At 59.0% G+C, this 22,792-nt stretch overlaps 2 protein-coding genes across 7 annotated transcripts in view; one reads left to right on the top strand and one right to left on the bottom strand.

The window, feature by feature from the left end:
- MARK3 (microtubule affinity regulating kinase 3) overlaps nt 1-6,456 on the top strand; it is a 104,833-nt gene extending 98,377 nt beyond the window's left edge. For 2 of the 6 annotated variants that reach the window (XM_081086017.1, XM_081086015.1), the window contains exons 16-17: nt 1,273-1,299; nt 5,917-6,456. In XM_081086017.1, coding sequence (XP_080942143.1) covers nt 1,273-1,299; nt 5,917-6,262 — 373 coding nt within the window. In that variant the 3' untranslated portion in view covers nt 6,263-6,456. Of the gene's footprint in view, nt 1-1,272; nt 1,300-3,325; nt 3,371-5,916 lie in introns of all 6 variants that reach the window. The other 4 variants (XM_081086018.1, XM_081086016.1, XM_081086013.1 and 1 more) reach the window with 3 other exon arrangements.
- A 9,042-nt stretch (nt 6,457-15,498) lies between these two features.
- Nucleotides 15,499-19,233, bottom strand: CKB (creatine kinase B). The gene is made up of 8 exons (XM_081086006.1): nt 18,442-19,233; nt 17,976-18,184; nt 17,686-17,840; nt 17,471-17,603; nt 17,083-17,254; nt 16,310-16,433; nt 15,967-16,156; nt 15,499-15,886 (listed from the first exon to the last, which is right to left on the bottom strand). The coding sequence occupies exons 2-8, from the start codon at nt 18,166-18,168 to the stop codon at nt 15,708-15,710; spliced, it is 1,146 nt and encodes a 381-aa protein (XP_080942132.1). The 5' UTR covers nt 18,169-18,184; nt 18,442-19,233; the 3' UTR covers nt 15,499-15,707.
- Between the last annotated feature and the right edge of the window lie 3,559 nt (nt 19,234-22,792).

The raw sequence follows: 22,792 nt of genomic DNA, 5'->3' as shown, positions 1-22,792 counted from the left end.
GAGTGAGGTGAGGCCTCAGGCCTGCAACTTCCTGCTCTCTCTACCTCAAGGGATTCGTGGGAGGAAAAATTAGAAAAGCAGTCCTAGGTCCTTGACCAATAACCCTGACTTTCCTCAGGTAGAAAACTCAGGAATGAAAATACATTTTAAAGACCTTTTAATCAGTTTTCAACTAAAACAAACTGTTGAATAATACTGCCTTCATGTAGTGCTTAAATATTTACAAAACCTTTTCAATGCATGATCTTCTCTACTTGCTGTGTACCCCTTCTGATCTGGTTATGAAGTGCTTGGTCGTAGTACCTACAGTAGTTAGATATTTTTAAGTGGGTCAATGTCTCAAGCACTGCCAACATCACCCCAGATTAGAAAAACAAAACAAAACACGGATCCATTCCGTCAGCCCAGCGGCAGACACATCCCCGTGCCTCCTGTGCTCAGTCGCAGCCATGGGCTTTCCAAGTCGTTGACAAGCCCAGGCCACTCTTGCCCAGGAAGGCTGAGAGCGTGGTCAGGCCAGCCTGACCAGCAATTTCAAGTTTCTTTGGTCAGATTCTGTTCCTCTCAGCCTAAGCATCTTCCTAAAATGTTTTACAAGCAGAGTCACTTTTTTTAAATTGGGCTCTTTGAATTTATTCCTAAAACATAAAAATGAATCACCCATTGTTATACAGTCATGAAATTTCCATTCATTTCAGTATCTAAAACTGAAAAGTCTGCTTCATTTAATACCCTAATAAGTTACTTTTTCTTAAAAAGTAATTTATAACTACTGTTAATGTTTAAATTACCTTCCTGAAGTAAGCAATGATTCTCTTAATGCTTAAACATTTTATAATGAAATTTTTAATGTTTCTGTATAAGAACGTGAAATTTTTGTTCATAAGATATTCTGAAGAAAATTCAAAAATGTTTTATTACTAGTTTATTGCAAATGACTTAAGTCATTTATTTCAGACAAGATGTTGACTTTATTGTCTTAACATAGAGCCATGTGAAGAGCCTTAAACTCATTACAGCTGATGTCAGTGTCAATGCTGAGTTTTTGCTTACAAGTATAGATTTTTAAATGTTTATAATTAAAAGATCACATCCTCAATTATCTGTAATAATTTTAGTTTTTCAACACATATCACTGTTTCATTGTTCATTGGACAGAAAAGGAGCCTTTTTTATTTGTTGTTTTTCTTTCTCTTTATAATTGACTGAATTTATATTTCATTTGTACAAGTCATTTTTGTTAATTTTTATTTTTGGCTTAATTTCTTTTAGAAACATGTCATTCAGGTTTATCAAAAGGTAGGATTTATATATATACTTTTATTTTTCAATCCTCACCCCAAAATGGTTCCTGCAATTAACATCAGGTTTGGCTTTTTAGCCCTGTTTGTTTTTTTGTTTTATTTTTTTAACTAAACTTTCTGCTGAGAACTAAATACTTATTTCCTTGAAAGGAAACTGGGGGAAGAAATAGATTAACTCTTTCAGGCATTTTGAAAGGGACTGCGGCACCCACATAACAAGAGGCCTACGCATGCTCTGTGCATTTTCTTTCTTCAGTAGAATTATTTAGCATCCGAATAATTCTGTCTTCATACTAATAACACTCAGCATGCTTCTGTCTGAGGAATGAGATGTGCAGTAACATTAGTGTACATTTCATGGGCAGCCTCAAGCGGGCAGAGGTAAGTTGTGATTGTGTGTGTCATCATTTTTCATTTCATAGAGGATTCAATTAGCAAAAGGCTCTAAAGTAAGAGGGAAATTAGCTCATATTCTGAAATGAGAGACAAGTCTAAAACTCACACTTTATAGCCTATTAGGTTTGGGGCGCTGCATAGCAGAAATGTAATATTTTCAGAGTTGAAGAGTAAATAGTATTTTATTAAAAGCCACTTTCCACCAACCACTGAAGAAAGCGTATCTTGTTTTTTGTGGGTCTTTAAAAAAATATTTTTATTGATTTCAAAGAGGAAGGGAGAAAGAGGGAGAGAGAGAAACATCAATAATGAGAGAGAATCATTGATTGGCTGCCTCCTCTATGCCCCACACTGGGGATTGAGCTGCAACTCAGGCATAGGTCTCAGCCTGGAGTCCAACTGTGACCTCCTGGTTCATAGGTCAATGCTCAACCACTGTGCCATGCCCACCATGCTAGCATGTCTTGTTTTTATTTTATTTTTTTTATCTTAATATATTTTTATTGATTTCAGAGACGGGAGAGGAAGAGAGATAGAATCATCAATAATGAGAGAGAATCACTGATTGGCTGCCTCCTGCACTCTTCCCACTGGGGATTGAGCCCACAACCCCAGACACGTGCCCCTGACCGGAATCGAACCCAGGACCCTTTGGTCTGCAGGCCGACACCCTATCCCCTGAGCCAAACCAGCTAGGGCAAGCATGTCTTGTTTTTAACTGAAGCACTGTAATGTATGCTGTTCCTACCAGAAGACTTTTTTTTTTTAATCCTTACTGGAGGATGTTTATTAATATTAGAGAGAGAGGGATGGGGAGAGAGAAAGATCAATTGTGAGAAAGGCACGTCAGTTGGTTGCCTCCTGCGCATGATCCAGCCAGTGCCGAGGATCAAGCCCTACAACTGAGGTACCTGCCTTTGATCAGAATCGAACCCAGGACCCTCAGTCCGAGGGCGAGCCAAACTGGCTAGGGTGAGATGACTGTTTTTTGATGCTGACAGTCAAGAGACTAAAAATGTTGCTCACTACCTTGGAATGCACACACCTGAGGCAGAAAGTCTGCCATGGAGGCCACCCTGTGCCTGTGCCTCTCAGCTGCCTGGAAGGCTGACTACTGTTTCTCACTCAGTGGAACCAGTGGGCCTCTGAGAGGCTTGGTTAACGTGAAGCTTTACCAAAAACTGGGAAGACCACCTTCTTCCTGAGGGAAATGCCACTTGGTGGTGGCTTTGAGTTGATCTTCCTAGTTTCCAGGTTTTTCTTGGAAAGACAGTTATCTGCTTGAATGTAGAATTCAGCTGATAAATCCAGTTCCCTTTCATAGAAAGCCATTACACTTCGGGGAGTTATTTAAAAGGCCAGCATACCTCCAGTCGAAGGCCACGAGTGGTCTGCTGCCAGGGCTGGGCAGGGCACCTGCAGGGTCTGGAAAGCCAGTGTGCAGCCCGCCACCTGCTCGGCCTGCAGACACCTGGAGAGGCGGAGTGCTGTCTGGGCCACCATGAGAGAGAGACCTAAGCTCACCCGTGACTTGGGTTTCTTGGTTTGCACCGGGCTTCGTGTGCTGCTGTGTAAGACCTCTTTTCTCTCTTCCACTTCTCTGCTTCTGCGTCCTGTTCATTCAGGCTTCCGACCGAATATGAGAGGAACGGGAGATATGAGGGCTCCAGGTGAGGGAAATGATTTTTTAAATATATTTTATGTTAAAAACTGTGGCTGCGGTGATGCTCTTCTGCTGTCCTGTGGGTTTGGTGGGTCTGGGTTCTGTGGTTGGGAAGAGGCAGTGCCGCTGCTGCCCCCTGGCGGTGGGCCTGGGCCAGAGGTGTGCTACACCCCAGGACCACAGGAGGGCGCCAGGGTGCCACTGTCTGGGCCCTAACAACAGGAACTTAGGTCTGGGTTTGGTGGGAGCACTCCAGATATCTCAGTGACTCCTAGCATAGATCTAGTCTCAAACATGAAAGCAGTGAGTAGAAATTTCAAATTAGGTTTTTGAATATATTTTTATTGCTTTCAGAGAGGAAGGGAGAGAGAGAGAGAAACACCAATGATAAGAGAGAATCATTGACTGGCTGCCTCCTGCACGCTCCCTACCAGGAATCAAGCCCGCAACCTGGGATGTGCCCTTGACTGGAATCAAACCCAGGACCCTTCAGTCCACAGGCTGACACTCTATCCACTGAACTAAACCAGCTAGGGAAAATTAGATTTTTAGAACAGTGATTATGTTTTCAAGTATTTTATTTTTTAATGTATTTTTATTGATTTCAGAGAGGGAGGGAGAGGGGGAGAGAGGTAGAAACATCAATGATGAGAGAATCACCAGTTGGCTGCCTCTTGCACGCCTCATACTGGGGATCAGGCCTGCATTCTGAGCATGTGCCCTGACCAGGAATTGAACCATGACTTCCTGATTCATAGATCAATGCTTAACCACTGAGCCATGCCAGTGAGTCACCAGCGAGGCTCAGGACTCCGTCTCCGTGGTTGTTCCCTCCCTGTGCCCTTTACAGTGGTTGCCACGTGCTGCTCAGGTCCTTATTGACACCCATTGGCTCTCTCCCTGGTCTCTCTAAAGCACAGCTCTGTCATAGGACTTTTCTGAATGAAAACCTGCAGTGGCCCATTGCCTGGCCGACCATGTCCATGCGAGGCCCTGTAGAGCCTCAGCAGCCTGCCTCAGTTGAGGCAGCTTGTTGGGGTGAGAGCCGGGCAGCAGTATGCCCCAGGCCTGCCCACTGTAGCCTGGCGCGGGCTCTAGCTGTCCTGAGCTTGTTCCCCTCCATGATAGGAAGGGAGTCACAGGACCTGCCTCCTGGTGTGTGACAACAGAGTGCGTACACTGCCCAGTCCGTCTGTTGGCACACTTGCCCGTGTCCGCCCTGTGCCTCTGCTGACACTCCCTCTGCTCGCACATGGAGATGCTCTCCCGCCCCCGGGGTGGTGTGGGACCCGGGCTCCTCAGAGCCCTCCCCAGAAGCCCCTCCAGGAGCGGTTCCTCCTCCCCTGGCTCCTGCCAGGAGGTGGGCCTGCCTGGCTCTGGGACCCTCTGGTCACTGCTGTTCCTCAGGGGGCAGTCCTCCTCCCACACCCCGACTGCGTCTGAGAGCTCTTGCTCCTTTTTATGGCCTATTCAGTGCCCAACAGAATGTTATACATAGGAAGCTTCCAGTTGGTTTTGGTGGATGTGAATCCAGCGGAATGTCCTATCAGCAGGTCAGCACCAGGGAACTGAAGGCACAGTAAAACCTGTGGCCTACCCTCAGCACTGCTAACGACTTCGCCCTAAGATTAAGTGTATTTAACATGTTACGCTGGGTGTGTTTAACGCGCACGAGTGTTAGGTGTTCACCATCCTGATCGAGGCCCCCAGGTGCACGCGCAGGAGACTGAGTGGCAGTTGGTGTCCATAGTTGACAGTGAGGCGGTAGGAGGCCTGTTCTGGGGGCTGCAGAGAACCCTGGCTGGGCCCCATGGTGACGTCTGTGGATGTGGGGACTTCGGCTTGAACTTTGAGTCCATAGTTTGCATTCAAACAGGTCACTTTTGCTCAACAACAAATCAGCCTTAACACTTTTTTTTTATTGCACTAGCAAGATAATGTCATGTAAGAATTTTTTTTTTGAACTGAAACTAGATGTTTAAAGTAGAAGGAAAAATAATGGAGGTGGGTGCAGGGGATTGAGAGAGTGCCCCCTGCGCCCCCCCCCCCCCCACCTCCCGCCCGCTCCCACACAGCTATGTGCTCAGCCTGTGGGGCTGGTGGCAGGGAAAGCAGGTTGAACTGCTGAGTCGCCGGTTACCCCGTCACAGTGCCGGCTGTGTGAGTGAGGAGCATTACAGGAGCCGAGCAGGGCCCCTGTGAGGGGCTGAGGGCTCCTTGCCGCCTGTGCTCAGCCTGGGGCAGAGCTGGGCTCTTGGACATGTGGGCAGCTCTCTCTCCACTTTGCCTGATTTAACTATTTTCTTAGTTTTAGTGAGTACATGACTGGGTGAAGGTCTTACAGTCAGGTAGGTTTTCTGCATGTGTGGCCTATGACTTTAGGGCGAAGCAAATAGATGGTGATTTCTTAGAAAAGAAACAGATAACCACGTGTGGGCCTGTGCAGGAAAACGGCCCGGCTCCGCGCTGTGCTGGAGCTGGTCGTGCGCTAGCTAGAGTAGAGGGCCGGCTGTCCCGTGCAAATGAAAATAAACCTGCCGCTGTGCGTTTCAGTCGCAACGTCTCTGCTGAGCAAAAGGATGAAAACAAAGAAGCAAAACCTCGCTCCCTGCGCTTCACCTGGAGCATGAAAACCACTAGTTCCATGGACCCCAGCGACATGATGCGGGAGATCCGCAAAGTGCTGGACGCCAACAACTGCGACTACGAGCAGAGAGAGCGCTTCCTCCTCTTCTGTGTCCACGGCGACGGGCACGCGGAGAGCCTCGTGCAGTGGGAGATGGAGGTGTGCAAGCTGCCAAGACTGTCTCTGAACGGGGTGCGGTTCAAGCGGATATCAGGGACGTCCATCGCTTTCAAAAACATTGCTTCCAAGATTGCCAATGAGCTAAAGCTGTAACCGGGAACGATGGTGTAATAGAGCAGCGGCCTGAAGTTCCTGGGCGCTGGTGGAAATGTATAGAATAACATTTAGGCAATAACGTCTGCGTCTTCTAAATCATGGTATTAAACTATAAGGACGAGAGCACGCCTGGGAGCGGAAGCTGGCCTCGTTTCTGCGAATGCACTACATTAAAGCTGTGCGACACTGTGCCCTCTGTCTTCTTTCCATTGCCCTGAGGGTCAGCGTGTGACCTCCATGTCCACGTGCCTCCTGTGGGTGCGCGTGGGCCGCGCGTGCGGGGGTGCGTACGGAGCATCTCCCTGCCTGGCCGCCCGTCCCAGCAGCTCTGTGGGAGGTCATTGGTGCTACAGCTGTTACACTTGCCAAGGAGGAGATACTGAACTACTAAGAATTAACCTTAAGACTAGTTGGTAATTAGTACAGGTTTACAGTTCATGCCTGTGGTTTTGTGTTTGTTGTTCGTGTGTTTTTTAGTGCAAAAGGTTTAAATTTATAGTTGTGAACTTTGCTTGTGTGTTTTTCTAAGTAGATTCACAAGATAATTAAACATTCACTTTTTCTCAGTAAAACCTCGCATCGTGTCCTAGTACTGTATTTAAGACTCGGTGAAGGCAGTGACTGAGTGTTTTTGCTTCACCAGCAAGTCGAACAAAAGCAGTTGGCGAGTGTGGGAGGCCTTTGTCCTTAGAGGGTCCTGAAGGCGGTGAAGGGAGAAGACGGCCCTCCCTCCGGCGGCTGAGGAGCCAGGGAGTCGGAGTGGCTGCCTCCCCGGCCGCCGCCTCCGCCTCAGGAGCCGGCACTCCCGTGAGCTGCAGTGCAGGTCCGGCGGGTCTGGATTTCCTCTGTGAAGTATGTCACTTTCCTCTCGTTTTTCGTGGTTCATTCCATGAATTCGACCGACAGCTTTTCCCAGCACCTCCCTGGTCCTATGAGCTGATGACTCATCAGTCAGTTTGACACTTTGCTCTCACAGGGAAGTTGTCACATCGATGGGTGTGCTGTTTGGGTTCTGGGTTTGTTGGTCACAGGAGGAAAGTCTGGACACTCAAGTCACAAACACTCTTGTCTGCCACAGCAGGACACTGTTCCAATGTGTTAGGGACATGTCCGTGAGCAAAACAGACCCCTAGTCTCCTAAAGGTGTGTTCTAAAGCATGGCAGTCCACAGCGACCAGCAAGGTGCCTGGGGCGGAGCCGTATCAACGCTGTGAAAAATGGGCGCTGGGCAAGGCCTCCGGGGTCCTGGTCGCAGCAGGCGCTGTGCTCAGGGCTGTGGGAGGGGCTCAGTGCCTGAGCAGGGCCTGGGCTGCAGGGGAGGCACCTGCAGAGGCTGAGGCCAGAGTGCGCCGTGGGTTGGAGCCGAGTGAAGGGAGATGCAGTCAAACTCCACCAGGGCCCTGGAGGTCATTGCAGAGACGGGCCTTACTCTGCCGGGAGCCGCTGGGACTTCCCAGAGAAGGGCGCGCAGCCTCAGGCCTTCAGGGCGCCGTGCTGGCAGCCAGGAGCGGCCAGGGACGGTGGGAGGCGGCTGGCGGTGATGAGGCAAGAGATGCTGCTGGTGAGATGGTGGCTGTTCTGGATGTTTTGAAACGAGTCAAATGCATTTGCTCTGGGGTGGAGGCGGGTGAGGGAGAAGCCAAAGGCGACCACACAGCTTCTGGCAGGAGCAGCAGAGAGCGCGCTGCCGCCCTGCGTGGGGGCAGGTGGTGGGAGGCCTGGCGGGCGGGCCAGCAGCACAGGCGTGGACTCCCCCTGGAGAGACTGGGAGAGGGGGCTCAGCCTGCAGGGAGCAGGGGCCCAGGCCTGGGGGCCACCGGAGCTGGGAGAACGGGGGGCAGGGCTGAGTGCCCTTGGACGTAAATGCGGAGCACGTCACAGCACCTCACTGAAACCTTGCAGACCTTCGCTAATGAGTCGGTAGTCCCCTCCTCCCTCTCTGGGGCCCGTCACTTCCGTGTCCAGCCCTGGCCCTCGGCAGGTTCTCTGCCAGCTCTGTGCGGCCCGCAGGGGGCAGAGGGTGGAGATGTGGAGCTCCGCTCTGCGCACGGGGCGGGGGCTGTGCCGGTTCTTCAGTCTTTCCGCTGCCGCCGCCGCCATCTGTTTCCTCCAGGGCGAGGGGACCTCGGCGAGGCCTTAGCGAGATGCGCTCACCACGTGCCCTGATGAAATGGCCGCTCGTTATGCAGAAAGAAGCCGTGTCGTTGGCAGCTGCTCTTTTATCCTCGCTGCCCTGCGTTCTGGAACACTGGTCAGTGAGAAGTGGGGGTAAGCCCCGTGGTCACCACAGGAGTCAGACGTCTGAGGTGGTCGCATGCAAAGGCTTTGTTCCTCACTGACGGTGACTTGATTTTAGTGGCAGCGTAACCTTTACTGAGGTTCAACATGAACTTCATCCTTCGCCGAGGGGCCAGGCCCTCCCTCTAGATTCTGCGTTCTCAGGAGATGGCATTTTTATTCTGCATACACGGGTTTGTAAAGGAATGTTCTGGAGTGCTTGAACGTTGTTAAGCAGCAAAGACAAGGCCCCGTGTTCCCCTCCTCCACTCCCTGGGACCCGAGGGGCGCGGAGGTACGTGGCCGGCCGGAGCTGCTGGTTTGATGCCCGACAAGCAGGGCGGTGTCCTGGTCCGGAAAGGAAGGTGACTGTTCCAGACACGCCGCTTCCCTCGCAGGACCAGGCAGGCCAGGACCAGGCGCGGCTCCGCGTGTGCCCAGCTCTCGGGCTTCCGGCTGCACCGGAGGCGCGTGCAGAGAACGGAGGAACCGCGCCTGCCACAAAGGAAGCAGTGGTGGGCCTTTGCAGCGCAGGTTCCCGGATGCCTGGAGAGCCACGGCAGGAAAAGGGGCTTCCTGTGCGCCTCTGAGCATGCGGCTGCCGCGGTGGACACTGCTGCTGGCAGTGCTGTCCTGGCAGCTCCCGCTCGGCCGGTGGGCACAGAGGCCAGTCTGCATGGCACTGTGTCCTGGGCCAGCACAGACCTGAGGAGGAGGGGCCTGGGTTGGAGAGCTTGGAACTTTGCTTCTTGGGGACTTACTTGGCTTGAGGGGGGGGGGCATTGGTAATTTACCATGAGGTCTTTCCATGGGGAGCGGTGGCTGCTCTTGAAGGACGTGGTGAGAAGTGCACGGCTCGGCTCACAGGTGTCCTGACTGTGCCCGGGGGCACCCCCCCCACCCCCCCACCCCCCCCTGTGACTCCCTGAGAGGGTGACTGGGCACCCTGGCAGCCATTGAGTTCAGTGCAGCAGCTGTGTCAGGCGGCCTTTGGTGTGCCCCTTCGAGGGACAGTCCCCTGCCCAAGTGACAATCCGCAGAGCGTGGTGTGTCAGCAACACGGCAACCCGCAGGCCAGAAAGCTCGCGCAGTCGGAACTGGTCTGAGGTCACTGGTCTCCAGCAGCCCTGGCACCTTTCCTGCCTCACAGCGGCACTCAGGACGGCGGAGCCGGTCCGGCCACGGGGGTCAGGGGCAGTGCGCTTCTCGCCCTCCGCTGCCTGCGCTCGCATCACGCAGCTCAGCCAGGTGCAGGCCGTGCAAGTCCCTCTGGGCAAGTGCTGTGGACGGACGGACGGACGGGAGTGGATCCTGCCTCAGACGACAGACAGCAACCTGGGGCTTGGCATCAGCATGAGAGCTGGTGGTGTCAGGAGGGCAGTCATGGGTGTTGACAGTGGGCCTCGCCTCGGGGCCACATCCGGGGCCCCATTCCCCAGGGGAGGCCTGCTGAGCAGGAGTCCTGGTTTGAGGATGTAGGGAAGCTGGTCCCCGATTCCCCTGGGGGCGGGAACAGACCTGCCCACCACGCCCGCATCATGCACTTGCGTTGCCCTTGGCTTTGGTTTCGTTGCTTTGTTGATTCACTTTGGTTCTTGCAGTTTGTGTGGTTGGGGCTGGCTGGTTGCAAGCTCTGAGGTTCTCACATGTTCCCAGCTCCTCGGACAGGCATCGCTGTGGTTTCTGCTGTGGTGAAGTACTGCTCATCCCTGGCTGGTGACGGGGGCCTCGTGGGGGCGTCCCCGAGAACGGAGACAGCTGCTCCAGCCTGGCTCTGCCCCCAGCCTGTGCCTTTTGTATTTCCTGCTCTCGCTCTTCCTCCCACCCACTTAGCCCACCTCTGCGTTATTTTAAGGCAACGTTCTAGAACTCCTCCCTCCAGCAGGAGCCGAGTTTCAGGGGCTCACGCGCACCCAGGGAGCTGGGGAGGGTTCTGGCTGCTCCTTCGTTTTCCTGCCACAGGCAGCTTACCATCCTGCAGGGGTCTCCTGCTCTCTAGTCCAGGCTCAGTGCTTGAAGAGGAGTGTCATTCCCTCCCTGAATTTTGCTTCTCCAAGTTAAACTGCCTGAGTTCTTTTCAGGTGTTTCCGGGAGTATCCTGAGGACTGCCCGCCATTATCCCTATGGGCGCTCATCGACATGCATGTTGGGGGCAGGCGAGGGTGGCAGGGACTCCAGAGGGCCCTGTGCTGAGCTCTGGGGATCCAAAGACAAGCCAGGTGAGCCTGTGCCTTCCAGAAGTTCTTCTCACAGGAGAGGGATAGACACACGGTCTTGAACCCAGTACCGCCAGTGCTGCCAGAAGGAGTGCCGGCTCGAGGCTGAGCAAAGCCAGACCGGCAGGCGAGGTGGTGCAGGTGACAGGCAAGCCTGAGGCGCAGGGCAGTGACGGTGGACAGGCTCTGTCTTGTCGCCATTGCAGTAATCGGTGTCTCATTCAGTGCACCTCTGCTGTGAAGGGGACTTTGGCCCCACACTTCCTTCGGGAGTGATCTGACAGGCCTCCAAAACAGACCCCCTGCCCTGGGTGGGAAGCACCCTGGGGACCAGAGAGGAAGCACCCTGGCATGCCGGCTCCTTCCAGAGCCAGGTCTGAACTGGCTCCCACTGCCTCGGGAGGGAGTGCCGGCAGGCGTGGGAGGGTGTGATACACCGAAAAGCAGTCATGCTCTGCATGGAAATAAGCTGGGAGGCAGCATGTGCATCCGTTCATCCGCCCGGCAGCAGGCGCTTGGGACACCGCCAGCCCTGAAGGCCTGGCACTCTGTGCGCCGGGCACTTGCTGGTCAGCAGGGTCCTCTGCGCAGTACCAGGCTCGCACTTCGGCACCGGCTCCGCTCACCTGCTCCCAGTCCTGGGCTTCCCCTGCAACCCCAACCCCAGCTCCGCTGGTCCCGCCCCGGCGCCACCCCCCCCCCCCCCCCGCCCCCAGCTCTCAGCTCCCAAGAATCTTGATGGGCTTGTCCCAGGGCTGCTGCCGTTGTGCTGCATTTCCTTCGTCCTGTCAGTCATCAGGGGAACCGAGCCCCTGGATCTGGACTGTCCTTGAGGCCAGGAGCGCACAGGGACGCCATCAGCGCCTGGGCCCTTCATCTGGTCTCGGGGAGAACGAGGGGGCGGTGCTGGCCGCCACCCGGCGCAGCAGGCGGGCCTTCAAGCACAGTGCAGTGGTGTTAAGTGTGGACGGTTCCTTTATTATTTTTTCTCGAGGGAAATGCATTTGAAGTGCGACTCAATGTGCCGAGCAGTTTGTGTCAAAACTAGTCTCGTTTTAGTGAAAATTTAATGGAAGTTTTGTGTTTTTGCTAAGTTGTGTATTTTGGGAAAAGCTGGGTATGTTTTAACACAGACTACCTGTCTGTCCAGTAATGGAGGCAGGACAGTTGGGGTGGGTGGGATGAAAGGGGAAAGGCCAAAGCCTGACCCACGTCTGCCACCGTGAAATAGTGACATAGGAGTGCAACCGAGGGCCACGCCCAACGGGTGACGGGGCGGGCTGCAGTCCTGCTGGGAGGAGGGCAGGGCAAGGCGGAGCACAGGTGGGAAGGCTGAGTGTGGAAAGCAAAGAGATATGCATAGGGAGCCCCAGGTTAGATCGAAACAGCGAAGGAAACGGGTTTGGAGGCATTGGTGCCGCTGCCGGCAGTTTTGGTGCCACCCTGCACGCTCATAGGCATGGTGGCTTCCAGCTAAATTCCTGCCAAGACGCACCGCCAAGGCCTGCAGGACCTGGGCAGACCAGCCAGCACCTAGTCGGGCCCCGGCTTGCCAGGAGGGTTAGTGAAGGGCAGAGCAGGGTCCCAGGCCCAGTACAGCCCCCATCGCCAAGTCGGGAGTGGTGCCGGCCGTCACACGCATGTACCAGGTTGCACACCTGGAGGTGTTCCCCCGCCAGCCGAGGGCCCGTCCTCGTCCCAGGTGGCTGGGACCGCCTTGGGGACGTGCTGCTCGGGTTGGGCGGCTGCAGGCCGGGCTCAGGGCCACTGCACCAGGAGAGCAGGGAGGGTGGTGCTGGGCGGCGAGCAACCTCCCACAGGCTCAGCGGAAAGAGCTCTTGGAACCTTTCTGGGTCTTAAGTTAATTATTTCAGTGAGGCCTTCAGCTTGGACCAGGTCTACAGAAAGGGAAGGGTCCCAGCCGTGCACGCCTCCTGCAGGCCCTGCCTGCCAGGCTTGGGAAGCAGCACTTGGTCGCCCAATGCAATGCACATGGTAGAAGCCTCACTTCTCGCAGCTGAAGTCTCCCCTGCTCCTGGGAGCCTCACAGCCAGGAAGATGACTTCTTGCCATCAAAGTGATCGCCCCTGCTCCCGGGGAAAGGAAGTTCACTGAGAACAAGGTGCAGCCCCAGGTGCTGTGGGAGGCGTTGGTGTCGGCTCCTTGGAGTCAGCTCAGGGCTGCAAATAGAAATGCAGAATGAGGAACCTCTGGTGCCGCCTCTTCAGCTCCTGCTGAGTAGCAGGTCCGCACACTCAGGGCTAGCAGGTCTGCAAAGACCAGGAGCAGTGGACAGAGCCCACGCCTCGGAACCAGGTGGCCTCCTGGTGACCCGCCCAGCCCTCCTCCCTGAGCCCCGTTCCCGCCCCCACGGGTGGGCGGCCATTGTTCAGGCGCAGCACGCACGAAGGGCCATGACAGCCAAGCCCAGCCTCAGTCTCCCACGAACTGTGACACATCAGAGCCTTTAAAAAACATGTAAAGAATTCAGTTCGGCTTACGTAAGAAAGACATGTTCACCGTAGGAAACTTGGAAAGTGAAGTTTGAAGAAGGAAGTCACCTGTCACCTCTCCACCTCCGCTCGCTCCTGCTCCTCAGGGTTCCCCACATGTTGTGTGTGGGATCCGAGTACAGGCTGTTTCCTCCCAACCACGCTTCTGGGAGCTCATCGGCACCTCCCTGAGCCTGCACTGCGGGGCCTGCGTGGCGCCTCGCGGGCCGGGCCTGGTCTTGCAGCGGCCCTGTGTGTTGGCAGCCCGAGCAGTTCTTCCTCCACACGCAGCTGTCTTCTGCAGGCGCTGGGTGTGTCTCCGGGGTCAGGGGCTCTTGGGTCCCATGCGCGTTTGGGGTGTCTGGAGGCACTGTGCACTGTCATGGGGGGTGGGGGGGCACGGGGTAGTGGATGCTGCTGGCATCCAGGAGCTGGGGGTGGGGTGAGCACCCACAGAGCCCGGAACAGCCCCCACAGCTGTGCTGCCGGATGTCAGTGGGGCTGCAGCAGGAACCCAGGCTGGGGGCTCACTTCCCAGCGCAGAGAGACCCGGAGTGAACAGAGCGAGTTCCCTCCGCAGTGGGTAGGCATTTCATAGCCTTCCCGCGTTTGACGTAATTTCAAGGAAAATTAAACTCGCCCTGGAGCCCAGAGGAAGGGGAGGCGGTGGGGCCTGGTCCCAGAGCGCGTGATGGCAGCTACGAGAGTGCACTCAGTGCAGCAAGAGGACACGAGGAACCAGGAACGCAGGGGGAAGGCCTAGGAAACCAGGTGGCCTGGCACAGTCGCGTCCAGTCGGGTAGCTGAGCCCGAGACAGCCCAGCCACCTGGGCCTCCCTGGGTGGCATGCTGAGGGGATGAGACCTTCTGTCAGGAAGTGGTGTGTCTGCCTCGGTGCTGCTGCCCACCGGCGCCGTGGGGCAGCGCTCACCCCGCACCGGGGCACAGCCACACCCGGCCAGGAGCCCCTCGGCCCACACGCCGCTGTGCAGCAGAGCCTCGATGGCAGTGGCGCAGGGAGCCTGGCCGGGGAGGGCATGCTGCTGCTGCTGCTCCTGCATGGCTGCCCCCCACCTCCTTCTGCAGGGCCAGGCCTTTCCCGCGGCTGTACTTCCTGGGCTCCGCGGACCCAGGCCCCGGAGGTGGAGGACACTGAAGCCAGGAAAAGGGTGCCCTGCCTCCTGTCTCCCTGGCCTGCCCGCTCAGCCCAGGAAGGATGAGTGCAGAGATGCCCCAGCAGGGGGCCAGCCCAGCAAGTATTGACCGCGGTCCCTGGCAAAGGCTCCTGACGGCCCTCCCAGCCTGGACACCACCTGCATGGGCCCCCCACACCCAGGACGCCTGCGGTTCCTCATGCTGCCCTCCCCCCACCTGCTTGGACTGAGCCCCAGGGTCTGGGATAACCAGCTGCCCCTCCCAGGTAGAGAGCCCAGTCTTCAGCGGACAGACTGCCAGCCCAGGATGAGGTAGGCGCAGAGGCCGGGCCTGGCTTCACAGTTGCAGGAGAACCTGGGAAGGGTAAGGCCTGCGGGATCAAGCTTGGGCTGGGGCACCCCAGGCTGGAGGGGGTGGGTGTCAGGACAGAGACGGCCCTGGCCAGCAGGTGGCAGCACAGGCTGCCCTCAGGGCTGAGGAGTTGGAGAAGGGACAGCCAGGCCCTGGCTGACTCGTCATGGTGGGCCCACAGAGAGACCAGCCGGGGGCAGTGGCAGCTGGGAAACACACAGAAAGCCTGGCCGGGGACACTACGGTGGGACCCACTGTGTGAGTCGGAGGGACTGGGGCCCTGAGGAGGGCGGTGTGAGGACCCCAGGCTTCTGGAAGAAACTGCAGGGTGGGGCCTGGGGGCACGAGGGGCCAGTTCAGCCTGCGGGGAGAGTACCTAGCAGAGAGGGTGGGTGTCGGGGAGGGGATGCTGCCAGGCTGGCTGGAGGAGGGGGTAGTGTTTGGGGGTGGAGGAACAAAAGGTTTCAAGTTTCTGGACTCCCGCCCTCCTCACAGCATCCACACCTCCCCCACTCTGCAGGCGGGGCTGAGCCAAGTGCCAGGCTCCACCCCAGGCCCAAGTGCTCTTAGATGCTCAGCTGGGGGGCTCCTCCCTGGAGCTCCTCCCCCTCCACAGCCTACCCCCAGCCCACCCCAGGCCTGCAGGGAGGGCCAAGAGGGGTTCATGGAATAGGACCAGGTGGGCACAGCAGGGTGACCCTCCTGTTCCTGTTGCATCCCAGAAGTGACCAGAGGGGCAGGCTCCGGCAGGCCAAACCCTGTTTATTTCAGCATCAGCAACATCGTAGCCATCACTTAACCAAAAATAAACTCTACCTAGGGCAACGGGAGTCTCTACAGCGAGGCTAAGGGCTCGGCCGCGGGCTCGAGCTCAGGGTGTGTGGTGGGCTCTGCCCAGGCGATACGTCGGGAAGCGGCAGGGCTGGTGGCGGCGGCAGGTGCTGGGCGGCTTCACTTCTGGGCGGGAATGAGGTCGTCGATGGCCTGGCCCTGCTCCAGCCGCTGCTCCATCTCAATGAGCAGCTTCACGCCGTCCACCACCATCTGCACCAGCTCCACCTCCGAGAAGCCCAGGCGGTCGGCGTTGGAGATGTCAAAGACCCCGCCCACCGCGGCCGTGTCCACACCACCTGGGGGGACAGCCCGGTCAGCGGGGGTGGGGGGCGGGGGAGCCCGCGGGAGAGCTGGGGTCAGACCCTGCCCCACGCACCTGTGCCTCGCTTCTGAAGCCGCAGCCGCTTGAGCACCTCCGCGAACTTGTCGTGCTTGCCCAGGTGGGGCAGCTTGATGTGCACGCCCGCCCGCAGCCCCGTGCCCAGGTTGGACGGGCAGGTGAGGATGTAGCCCAGGTGCGGGTTCCACATGAACTCGTAGTTCTTAGACTTGAAGAGCCCTTCAATCTGGAGGTGGAGAAGGCGTGAGCGGCGAGGCCTGGAGACACCCCTCCCCGCAGGCAACCAGCTGGGACCCAGGAGCCTGAGGTGACTAAGTCCCTGGCACCGACCCCCTCACACACACACTCATGCCAGCTCCTGTTGGGGGCCAGGCCTGACCTGGGTGAGGCCATTGCAGAAGCGGGTGAACACCTCCTTCATGTTGCCCCCCTTCTGCATGGAGATGACCCGCAGGTGGTCCTCCTCATTGATCCACACCAGGAAGGTCTTATTGTCATTGTGCCTGGGGGGGGGGGGGGGGCGCGTTGTCAGGCCGCCTCCAGGACGGAGGCCTTGGCACATCCAGGAAAGACTCCAGGGGGTCCCAGGCCTGAGGTGTACCCAGGGGCAGGCAGGGAGGCCAGGACACCTCAGAAATGGATCAAAAAGCCCTAAGCTGCCCCCCATCCTGCCAGTCACGTGCTGGGGGCAGCTCTGAGGGGGACACCAGGTCCCCATCTAAGAGTTGAGAGGCAAGAGCCGCCAGGATAGCCCCACCCCCACCCCCACCCTGGAAAGCACTGTCCGGGGCTGGAGCCCCGCCTACAGACAGTGAGGCAAGCAGGAGGCCCTCCCTCGCCCCACTGGGAATCCTCTGCGTCACCCCGCACCTGGCAGAGTCCCGTGTGAGAAAAAGAAAACAAGGAGCTCCAGCTCCCAAGACGGGGGGGGGGGGGGGGGGGGAGCCTGGCCTGTCTCCTCCCCCACCCCTAAGGTCCCCCCGGACTGAGGCCTTGGCCCACCTGCCTGATCAAGGTCACCTGCCAGGAGGCCCTGGTGGCACCAAACCTGTCCCAGGAGCGTGACCCCTCCTTCCTCCACTGCATGGGCGGGGCGGGGCGGCGCAGGGAAGGCGGGGACCGCGGGATGGGGAGGGGGGAAGGGACACGCACCAGATGCCGCGGGCGTCCGGCCAGTCCCGGGCCATGCCCGAGGCCAGCAGCAGCGGCGACACGGGCTTGTCGAAGAGGAAGTGGTCATCGATGAGCTGCTGCTGCTCCGCGTCCGTCATGCTCTTGAGCGAGTAGTACTTGCCGGCCAAGTCGCCGTCCAGACTCGACAGCGCTGCGGAGAGGCCGGCTCAGGGGCAGGCTGCGGGCCGGACCCCGCCCCCGCCCCGCGGGACCCAGTCTGCGCGGTCCCCAGGCCGCCGTCGGCGCAAGGCTGGGCCTCTGTCCCGTGGGGAACCGGACCGCGCGTGCAGATAAGAGCAGGGCGGCTCGGATGGCGAGTAAACAAGGCGGGCGCGGCCGGGACGCGGAGGGGCGGGCGGGACCCTACCTTCCACGGCGAGCTTCTCGATGGCGCGGCGCTCCCCGCGGCTGCAGTGCGGGGGGAGGCAGAAGCCGCGGATGCTGCGGCCCGTGCGCACCCGAGAGCTCAGCACGTACTTGGGGTCCAGATCGTCGCCGCCCTGCGGGCCGAGCGTAGGTGAGCGCCGCCGGGACTTGCCTCCCCTCCCCGCCCCGCCGCCCGGCCGCCCCGCCGCCGCGCACCTGCAGGTTGTCGGGGTTGAGGTCGGTCTTGTGCTCGTCATCGGGCTTGTAGCCGCCGTGCCGGTCCTCGATGATGGGGTCGAAGAGCTCCTTGAACACTTCGTACGACTCCTCGTCGCCCGCCACGGTGCCCACGGTCATGATGTAGGGGTGGCCTGGGGGAGGGCGCCAAACCGGGGCAGTGACGTCACTGCCCGCCCAAGCCGGGGCGGGCGGGGGACCCCGCTCCCCCCCCCGGGATGCCCTGCTGGGAACGCGCCGACCCCCGCCCCGGGACCGGCTGCGCGTACCCGGGTTGTCCACTCCGGTCTGGATGACGTCGTCCAACGTGAAGCCGCTCGGCGTGCTCTTGGCGCGCAGTTCGGCGTACAGCTCGGGGGTCAGCACCTTGGCCATGTGGTTGTTGTGGCCACTGAGGTCGGGGTACTCGTCCTCCGCGGGGAAGCGCAGCTTCCGCGCGTTGTGGCTGTTGGAGAAGGGCATGGCGGCGGGCTGCGGGCTGCGGGAGACGGTGCATCAGAGCGGATCGGGGCACCAGCCTCCCAAGGACCTGCAAGCCACCCCCGCCCTGGTCCCCAGCCCCAGCCCCCGGATGTGGCCAAGGTCAGCGGGGTCCGCTGTGCGCGCTCGGGGGCGTCCGTGCCGCCCCAGGCGCTCGGGCTCCAGCCTGGGGGTCTTCGTCGCGTCCGGAGCACAGGATGCAGCGGCCTCCGCCCCGCCCCAGCGCGTCCGTCCCGGGCCCTCGGGCCCGCTCACCCGGCAGCAGGGAGATCAATGCTTCCACAGCTCCGGGAGCGTCGCAGGCGAACAGCGGCAGATCCGCGCTCCCGCGGCTCTTAAGGGGCGCAACGCGGGCCGCCCATTGGCTGCTATTTATAGCCCATTCATTCCATTGGCCCGCGCCGCGGGGTGGTGTCGCCGCTTTGTCCGCCGCCCGCAGCTCCAAACCACCCCCCACCCCCTCCCCGCCAGGCCTCCCACCCGGAAAATTCCCTCCCTGGACCCCGCATCCCGCCTACCCGGCCCGTCGCCCGCCCCGGGCCCCGAAGCCGGAACCGCTTACCTTTGGACATCCTGGAGTTCTCCCCAACTCTGCCCCCGGGCGGGAAACTGAGGCAGAGAGCCGCCAGGCTCCGAGGCAGCTCGGGCTTATCCGCATCTTGGCTCCCGCCAGTCCCCGCGAGGACAGCGGCAAGGGCCGGGGGGAGCGTCCGGGCTCCCGCTGCAGGTACTGCTCCCCCTCCCCCCGCGCCGTCCAGCTGGTTCCCAACCGCGCCCTTTTCTCAAGGTGCCCCGGGCATCTCTGGGGCGATCTTGGTGCAGAGAGTGAAAGCGAGCCCGCGGCGCAGTCTGGCTCCAGCCCAGCCCGCGGCACCCGCGGCGCCTTGACCTTGGGCGAGTCCTGGAGCGCTGGGGGCCCGGAGAGGCCGCTGGGCCGTGCAAAGCCTGTCTCCAGACCCCAGCCCTGGCCTCTGCGCGGGGGCAGGTTCAGCCTCACCACCCGACCCCCAAAGGCAAACATGGGAGGACTCGCTCACAGTTAAGTATACTTGAGATGTAAAAAGACCCTAAAAGTCAGAATCATACCATTTAAATTTAAAAGACAATGACTCTACTGCCTTCCACTACCCTTAACCCACCCAGAGTAGCAACGCTGTAAAAGAGGGACACCAGCCAGTGTGAGCTGTGGGGAGACAGGCATTCACTACTGCGAACTGCTACATCTTTTTTGGAAAGTACTTTGGCAGAATATCTATTAAAATTAAAAATATTCGCCCTAAACGGTTTGGCTCAGTGGATAGAGCGTTGGCCTGCAGACTCAAGGGTCCCAGGTTCGATTCCAGTCAAGGGCATGTACCTTGGTTGCAGTCACATCCCCAGTAGGGAGTGTGCCCGAGGCAGCTGATCAATGTTTCCCTCTCATTGATGTGTCTAACTCTCTATCCCTCTCCCTTCCTCTCTGTAAAAAATCAATAAAATATATTTAAAAAAATATTCCCCCTCCATGACCCCGCGAACCCCCTTCCGCCTGTGGAAAGGATGGCCTCTGCCGATAGAGACCTGTAGTTCAAAACAAACACACAGTTAAAACGTGTATATGACGGGGTGCCCATCGCTGGGTGCTGGCCCTGGGTGGGAGGCCTGAGCGCAGTGTGGAGGATTATACAGCGATTTAAAGAGTGAACTGGAGCGCCTGTGGTTAATACCCATCAGACACTGCTTTAAGAATAAAGCAAGGGCCCTAGCCGGTGTGGCTCAGTGGATAGAGCGTCGGCCTGCAAACTGAAAGGTCCCAGGTTCCATTCCGGTGAAGGGCACATGCCCAGATTGTGGGCTCGATCCCCAGTAGGGGGCGGGCAGGAGGCAGCGTATCCATGATTCTCTCCTCATGGATGTTTCTCTCTCTCTCTTCCTTCCTCTCTGAAATCAATAAAAAAAACATTTTAAAAAAAGAATAAAGCAAAAAAGGAGGAAGCCCTCATCTACGTGTGTATGTCACACCCCCTCCCACCCCCCAGGCCTTCACGGTGAGCTCTGCGGGCAGCGAGGGGAACACCATGCTGCTGGGAGAGACTGGCCCTGAGTGAGCGTCCATGGGGGGGGGGGGGGGCAGAGCCGGGAGTCCCAGTGCCTGGGGACGCACTGAAGCAGAGACCCCGGACAAGCACCAAGCAGTCCCTCCACCTCTGCGCGCGCATCAGAGGGCGCGGAGCCTCCTGGCTGCCCCCGCGGTGACCGCAGAGGGAACCCTGGCTCTTCCCTCTCACCTGGGCGCGCTCTGACCTGCTCCCACAAGTGCGTTTTGTGTTTGGGAGGTGGTGTTTTTAGGCTCATAAAACAAGCCGTTGTGCAAGAGCAAGCGGTGCGGGCTGGCTGGACAGCCGGTGTCCCTTAAGCCTGGGGTTCCTGCAGCCCCTTCCCCAGTTTCAGAAATATCTGCAGCTGCCTCCCCGCCTCGCCTCCGGAGGCCTGATGGGCTCAGGTTCCTGTTTCTAGAAACCAGAGCTGCTGGCCCACGAGGCTGACTTGGCTTCCAGACACACGGGGTTGGGGGGCGGGGGTACCTCAGGGCTTCCTCTTTGTCTCAGCCTCTGCAGCAGCTCTGAGGCCCCCTCCCCCACCCCGAGGCCGCCCAGGGCTTGGCCACTTCGGGGGTGGGGAGAGGGAAGGACTCCCTGCACAGGCAAGGTCCACACGGAGGTAGCCCCGCCCGGGACCGCCCGCCTGGGCTCTGGCACCCTCACCTCCGGGGCTGGGTATTCTGTCCAGTTTTGCACTTAAGCAGGGGAAGACCAGCAGGTGGGTGGCGGGGCCGGCAGTCCCTCAGTACCTGAGTGGCTGCCCTGTGCCAACCTGGCCGGGGCCCACCCTGGGCTGGACTCTGGCGGCGAGGGGGTCAGCAGCTGTGGCAGGGGAAGGGGAGGGGAACTTTGAGGCCTTCAGACCCAAATGCCAAGGTGAGGGAGGCCCCGCACCAGGCACCGGGCGGGGCTGCTTGGGGCCTGGTGGTCCCAGAGCAGGGCAGCAGGGTGTGGGGTGGGGGAGCCCCTGCTGACCTCGCTCTCACCTGCGGACCCTCCGCTTTCCCCGGGGCCCACAGAAGCCGGTTTGGTGGCGTCTAGGAGAGAAGCCTGGTGACATCACCTGGCCAGTTGACAGTGTGGGTTCCTCAGAATCACACCTGGTTACCACCAGCCCCGGCGGGGAGGGGCCTCGAAGGAGTCCCTGCTCATCCACAGGCCATGGCCCCGATGGCGGGCAGCTGGGCTGGGCACCGGCCCTCCTCGCAGCCCGAGTCAGAGCAGCCAGGGCCGCCATTGCTTCCTCCCCGCGCCCTGGCACTCAGCTCTGCGGGACCTAGAGGAAGTTGGCTGTGCTCAGCAGAGGCGGGGCTGCCATGGAGTCAGCATAGTGGGCGGCTGGGCTGGGCTGGTCAGAGGAGGGACCTGCCTCACCTGGCCCTGCCAGGACGTGGGCAGGTCAGCCTCACCCGTGGGCAGGGCAGCCTCCCTCGTGGGCATCCTCAGCTTCTCCCTTTCCCCCGGGTTTCCTTCCTGCCTGTTCCCATCGTCCTTCAGATCTGCCGGCCGTTCGTTCTCTGCAGCCAAGTTTACTGGCTTTAAATCCCAAATCCACTTTGGCTGCATTGACTGTGACCTTAGGCAAGTTATGCAACCTCCCTGAGTCTTGCTCTCCCCGTCTGTGAAGTGGTCCCTCCCTTATATACAAACTCTGCGGGGGGCAGGCGCCAACCTGACCTGGGGAATCAGCTGGGTGGTGGTGGTGGGGGGGGTGGGGGTGGGGGTGGGGGTGGGGGCGGGGCGGGGGAGGCCAGTGCTGGAGGACTCCGGCTGAGCGGCTGAGCGCTGGGGCGGCTCCGATGGCGCAGATGGGCTGCCCTGGGAAGGCTCCCTGGAGGAGGGGGCAGCCAGTAACGCCAGAGGCAGTGGGGAGACGGGACCACAGGAAACACCCCAACACCCCGTCCTAATTTAGGCTTAGCAGGCGCCCAGCCTGGGCTCCACACCACGGCTGGGTGGCTGGGGAAAGGGGAACTCACGAGGAGAAGTGGAAAATCCAGATCTCTCGGGGGAGCAATTAGGGAGTGACTCAGGCGGTGCAAGAGGCCAAAGCAGAGTCAACTGGAACAGAGGGTGGGCCCTGGATGGCGCTGGGTTGGCTCCACGTTGAGAGTAGGAGGCAGGGAGGCCATGCAGCAGCCACAGGCAGCCAGCGGCCGGAGTGCTGGCCCCACAGGGACAGGAACCCGCAGAGCGTGGGGGGCCAGCAGCCCCTCACCTTCTTATCCCTGGGGAGCCCAGGCCCAGGCCCCGCTAGGGCACCTGGGTTCCCACCGTGGACTCCGAGGGCCACCGACTGCCAGGCCTGGCCCCAGGAGGGAGAGTGCAGCAGCCCCACAGCGTGGCAAGGCTGGGCGGGGCTGGCTCTCCCGGGGCCTGGCCGCTCCCGTGTGCCAGGCCGGACCAGCCCGGCCCGGAAGTGTGGCCTAGGTTAGGGCCCCGGCGGAGCCCAGGGTCGCTGTGAGCTGAGGGCATCGCCAACCCTCTCCAGCCCCAGGGCTAAAGGGACAGCCCTCCTCGCCGGG

Source organism: Myotis nattereri (genome assembly GCF_964212035.1).
Source record: "Myotis nattereri genome assembly, chromosome: 1".
NCBI lineage: Eukaryota > Metazoa > Chordata > Mammalia > Chiroptera > Vespertilionidae > Myotis > Myotis nattereri.
This window is presented reverse-complemented; position numbering and strand designations above follow the sequence as displayed.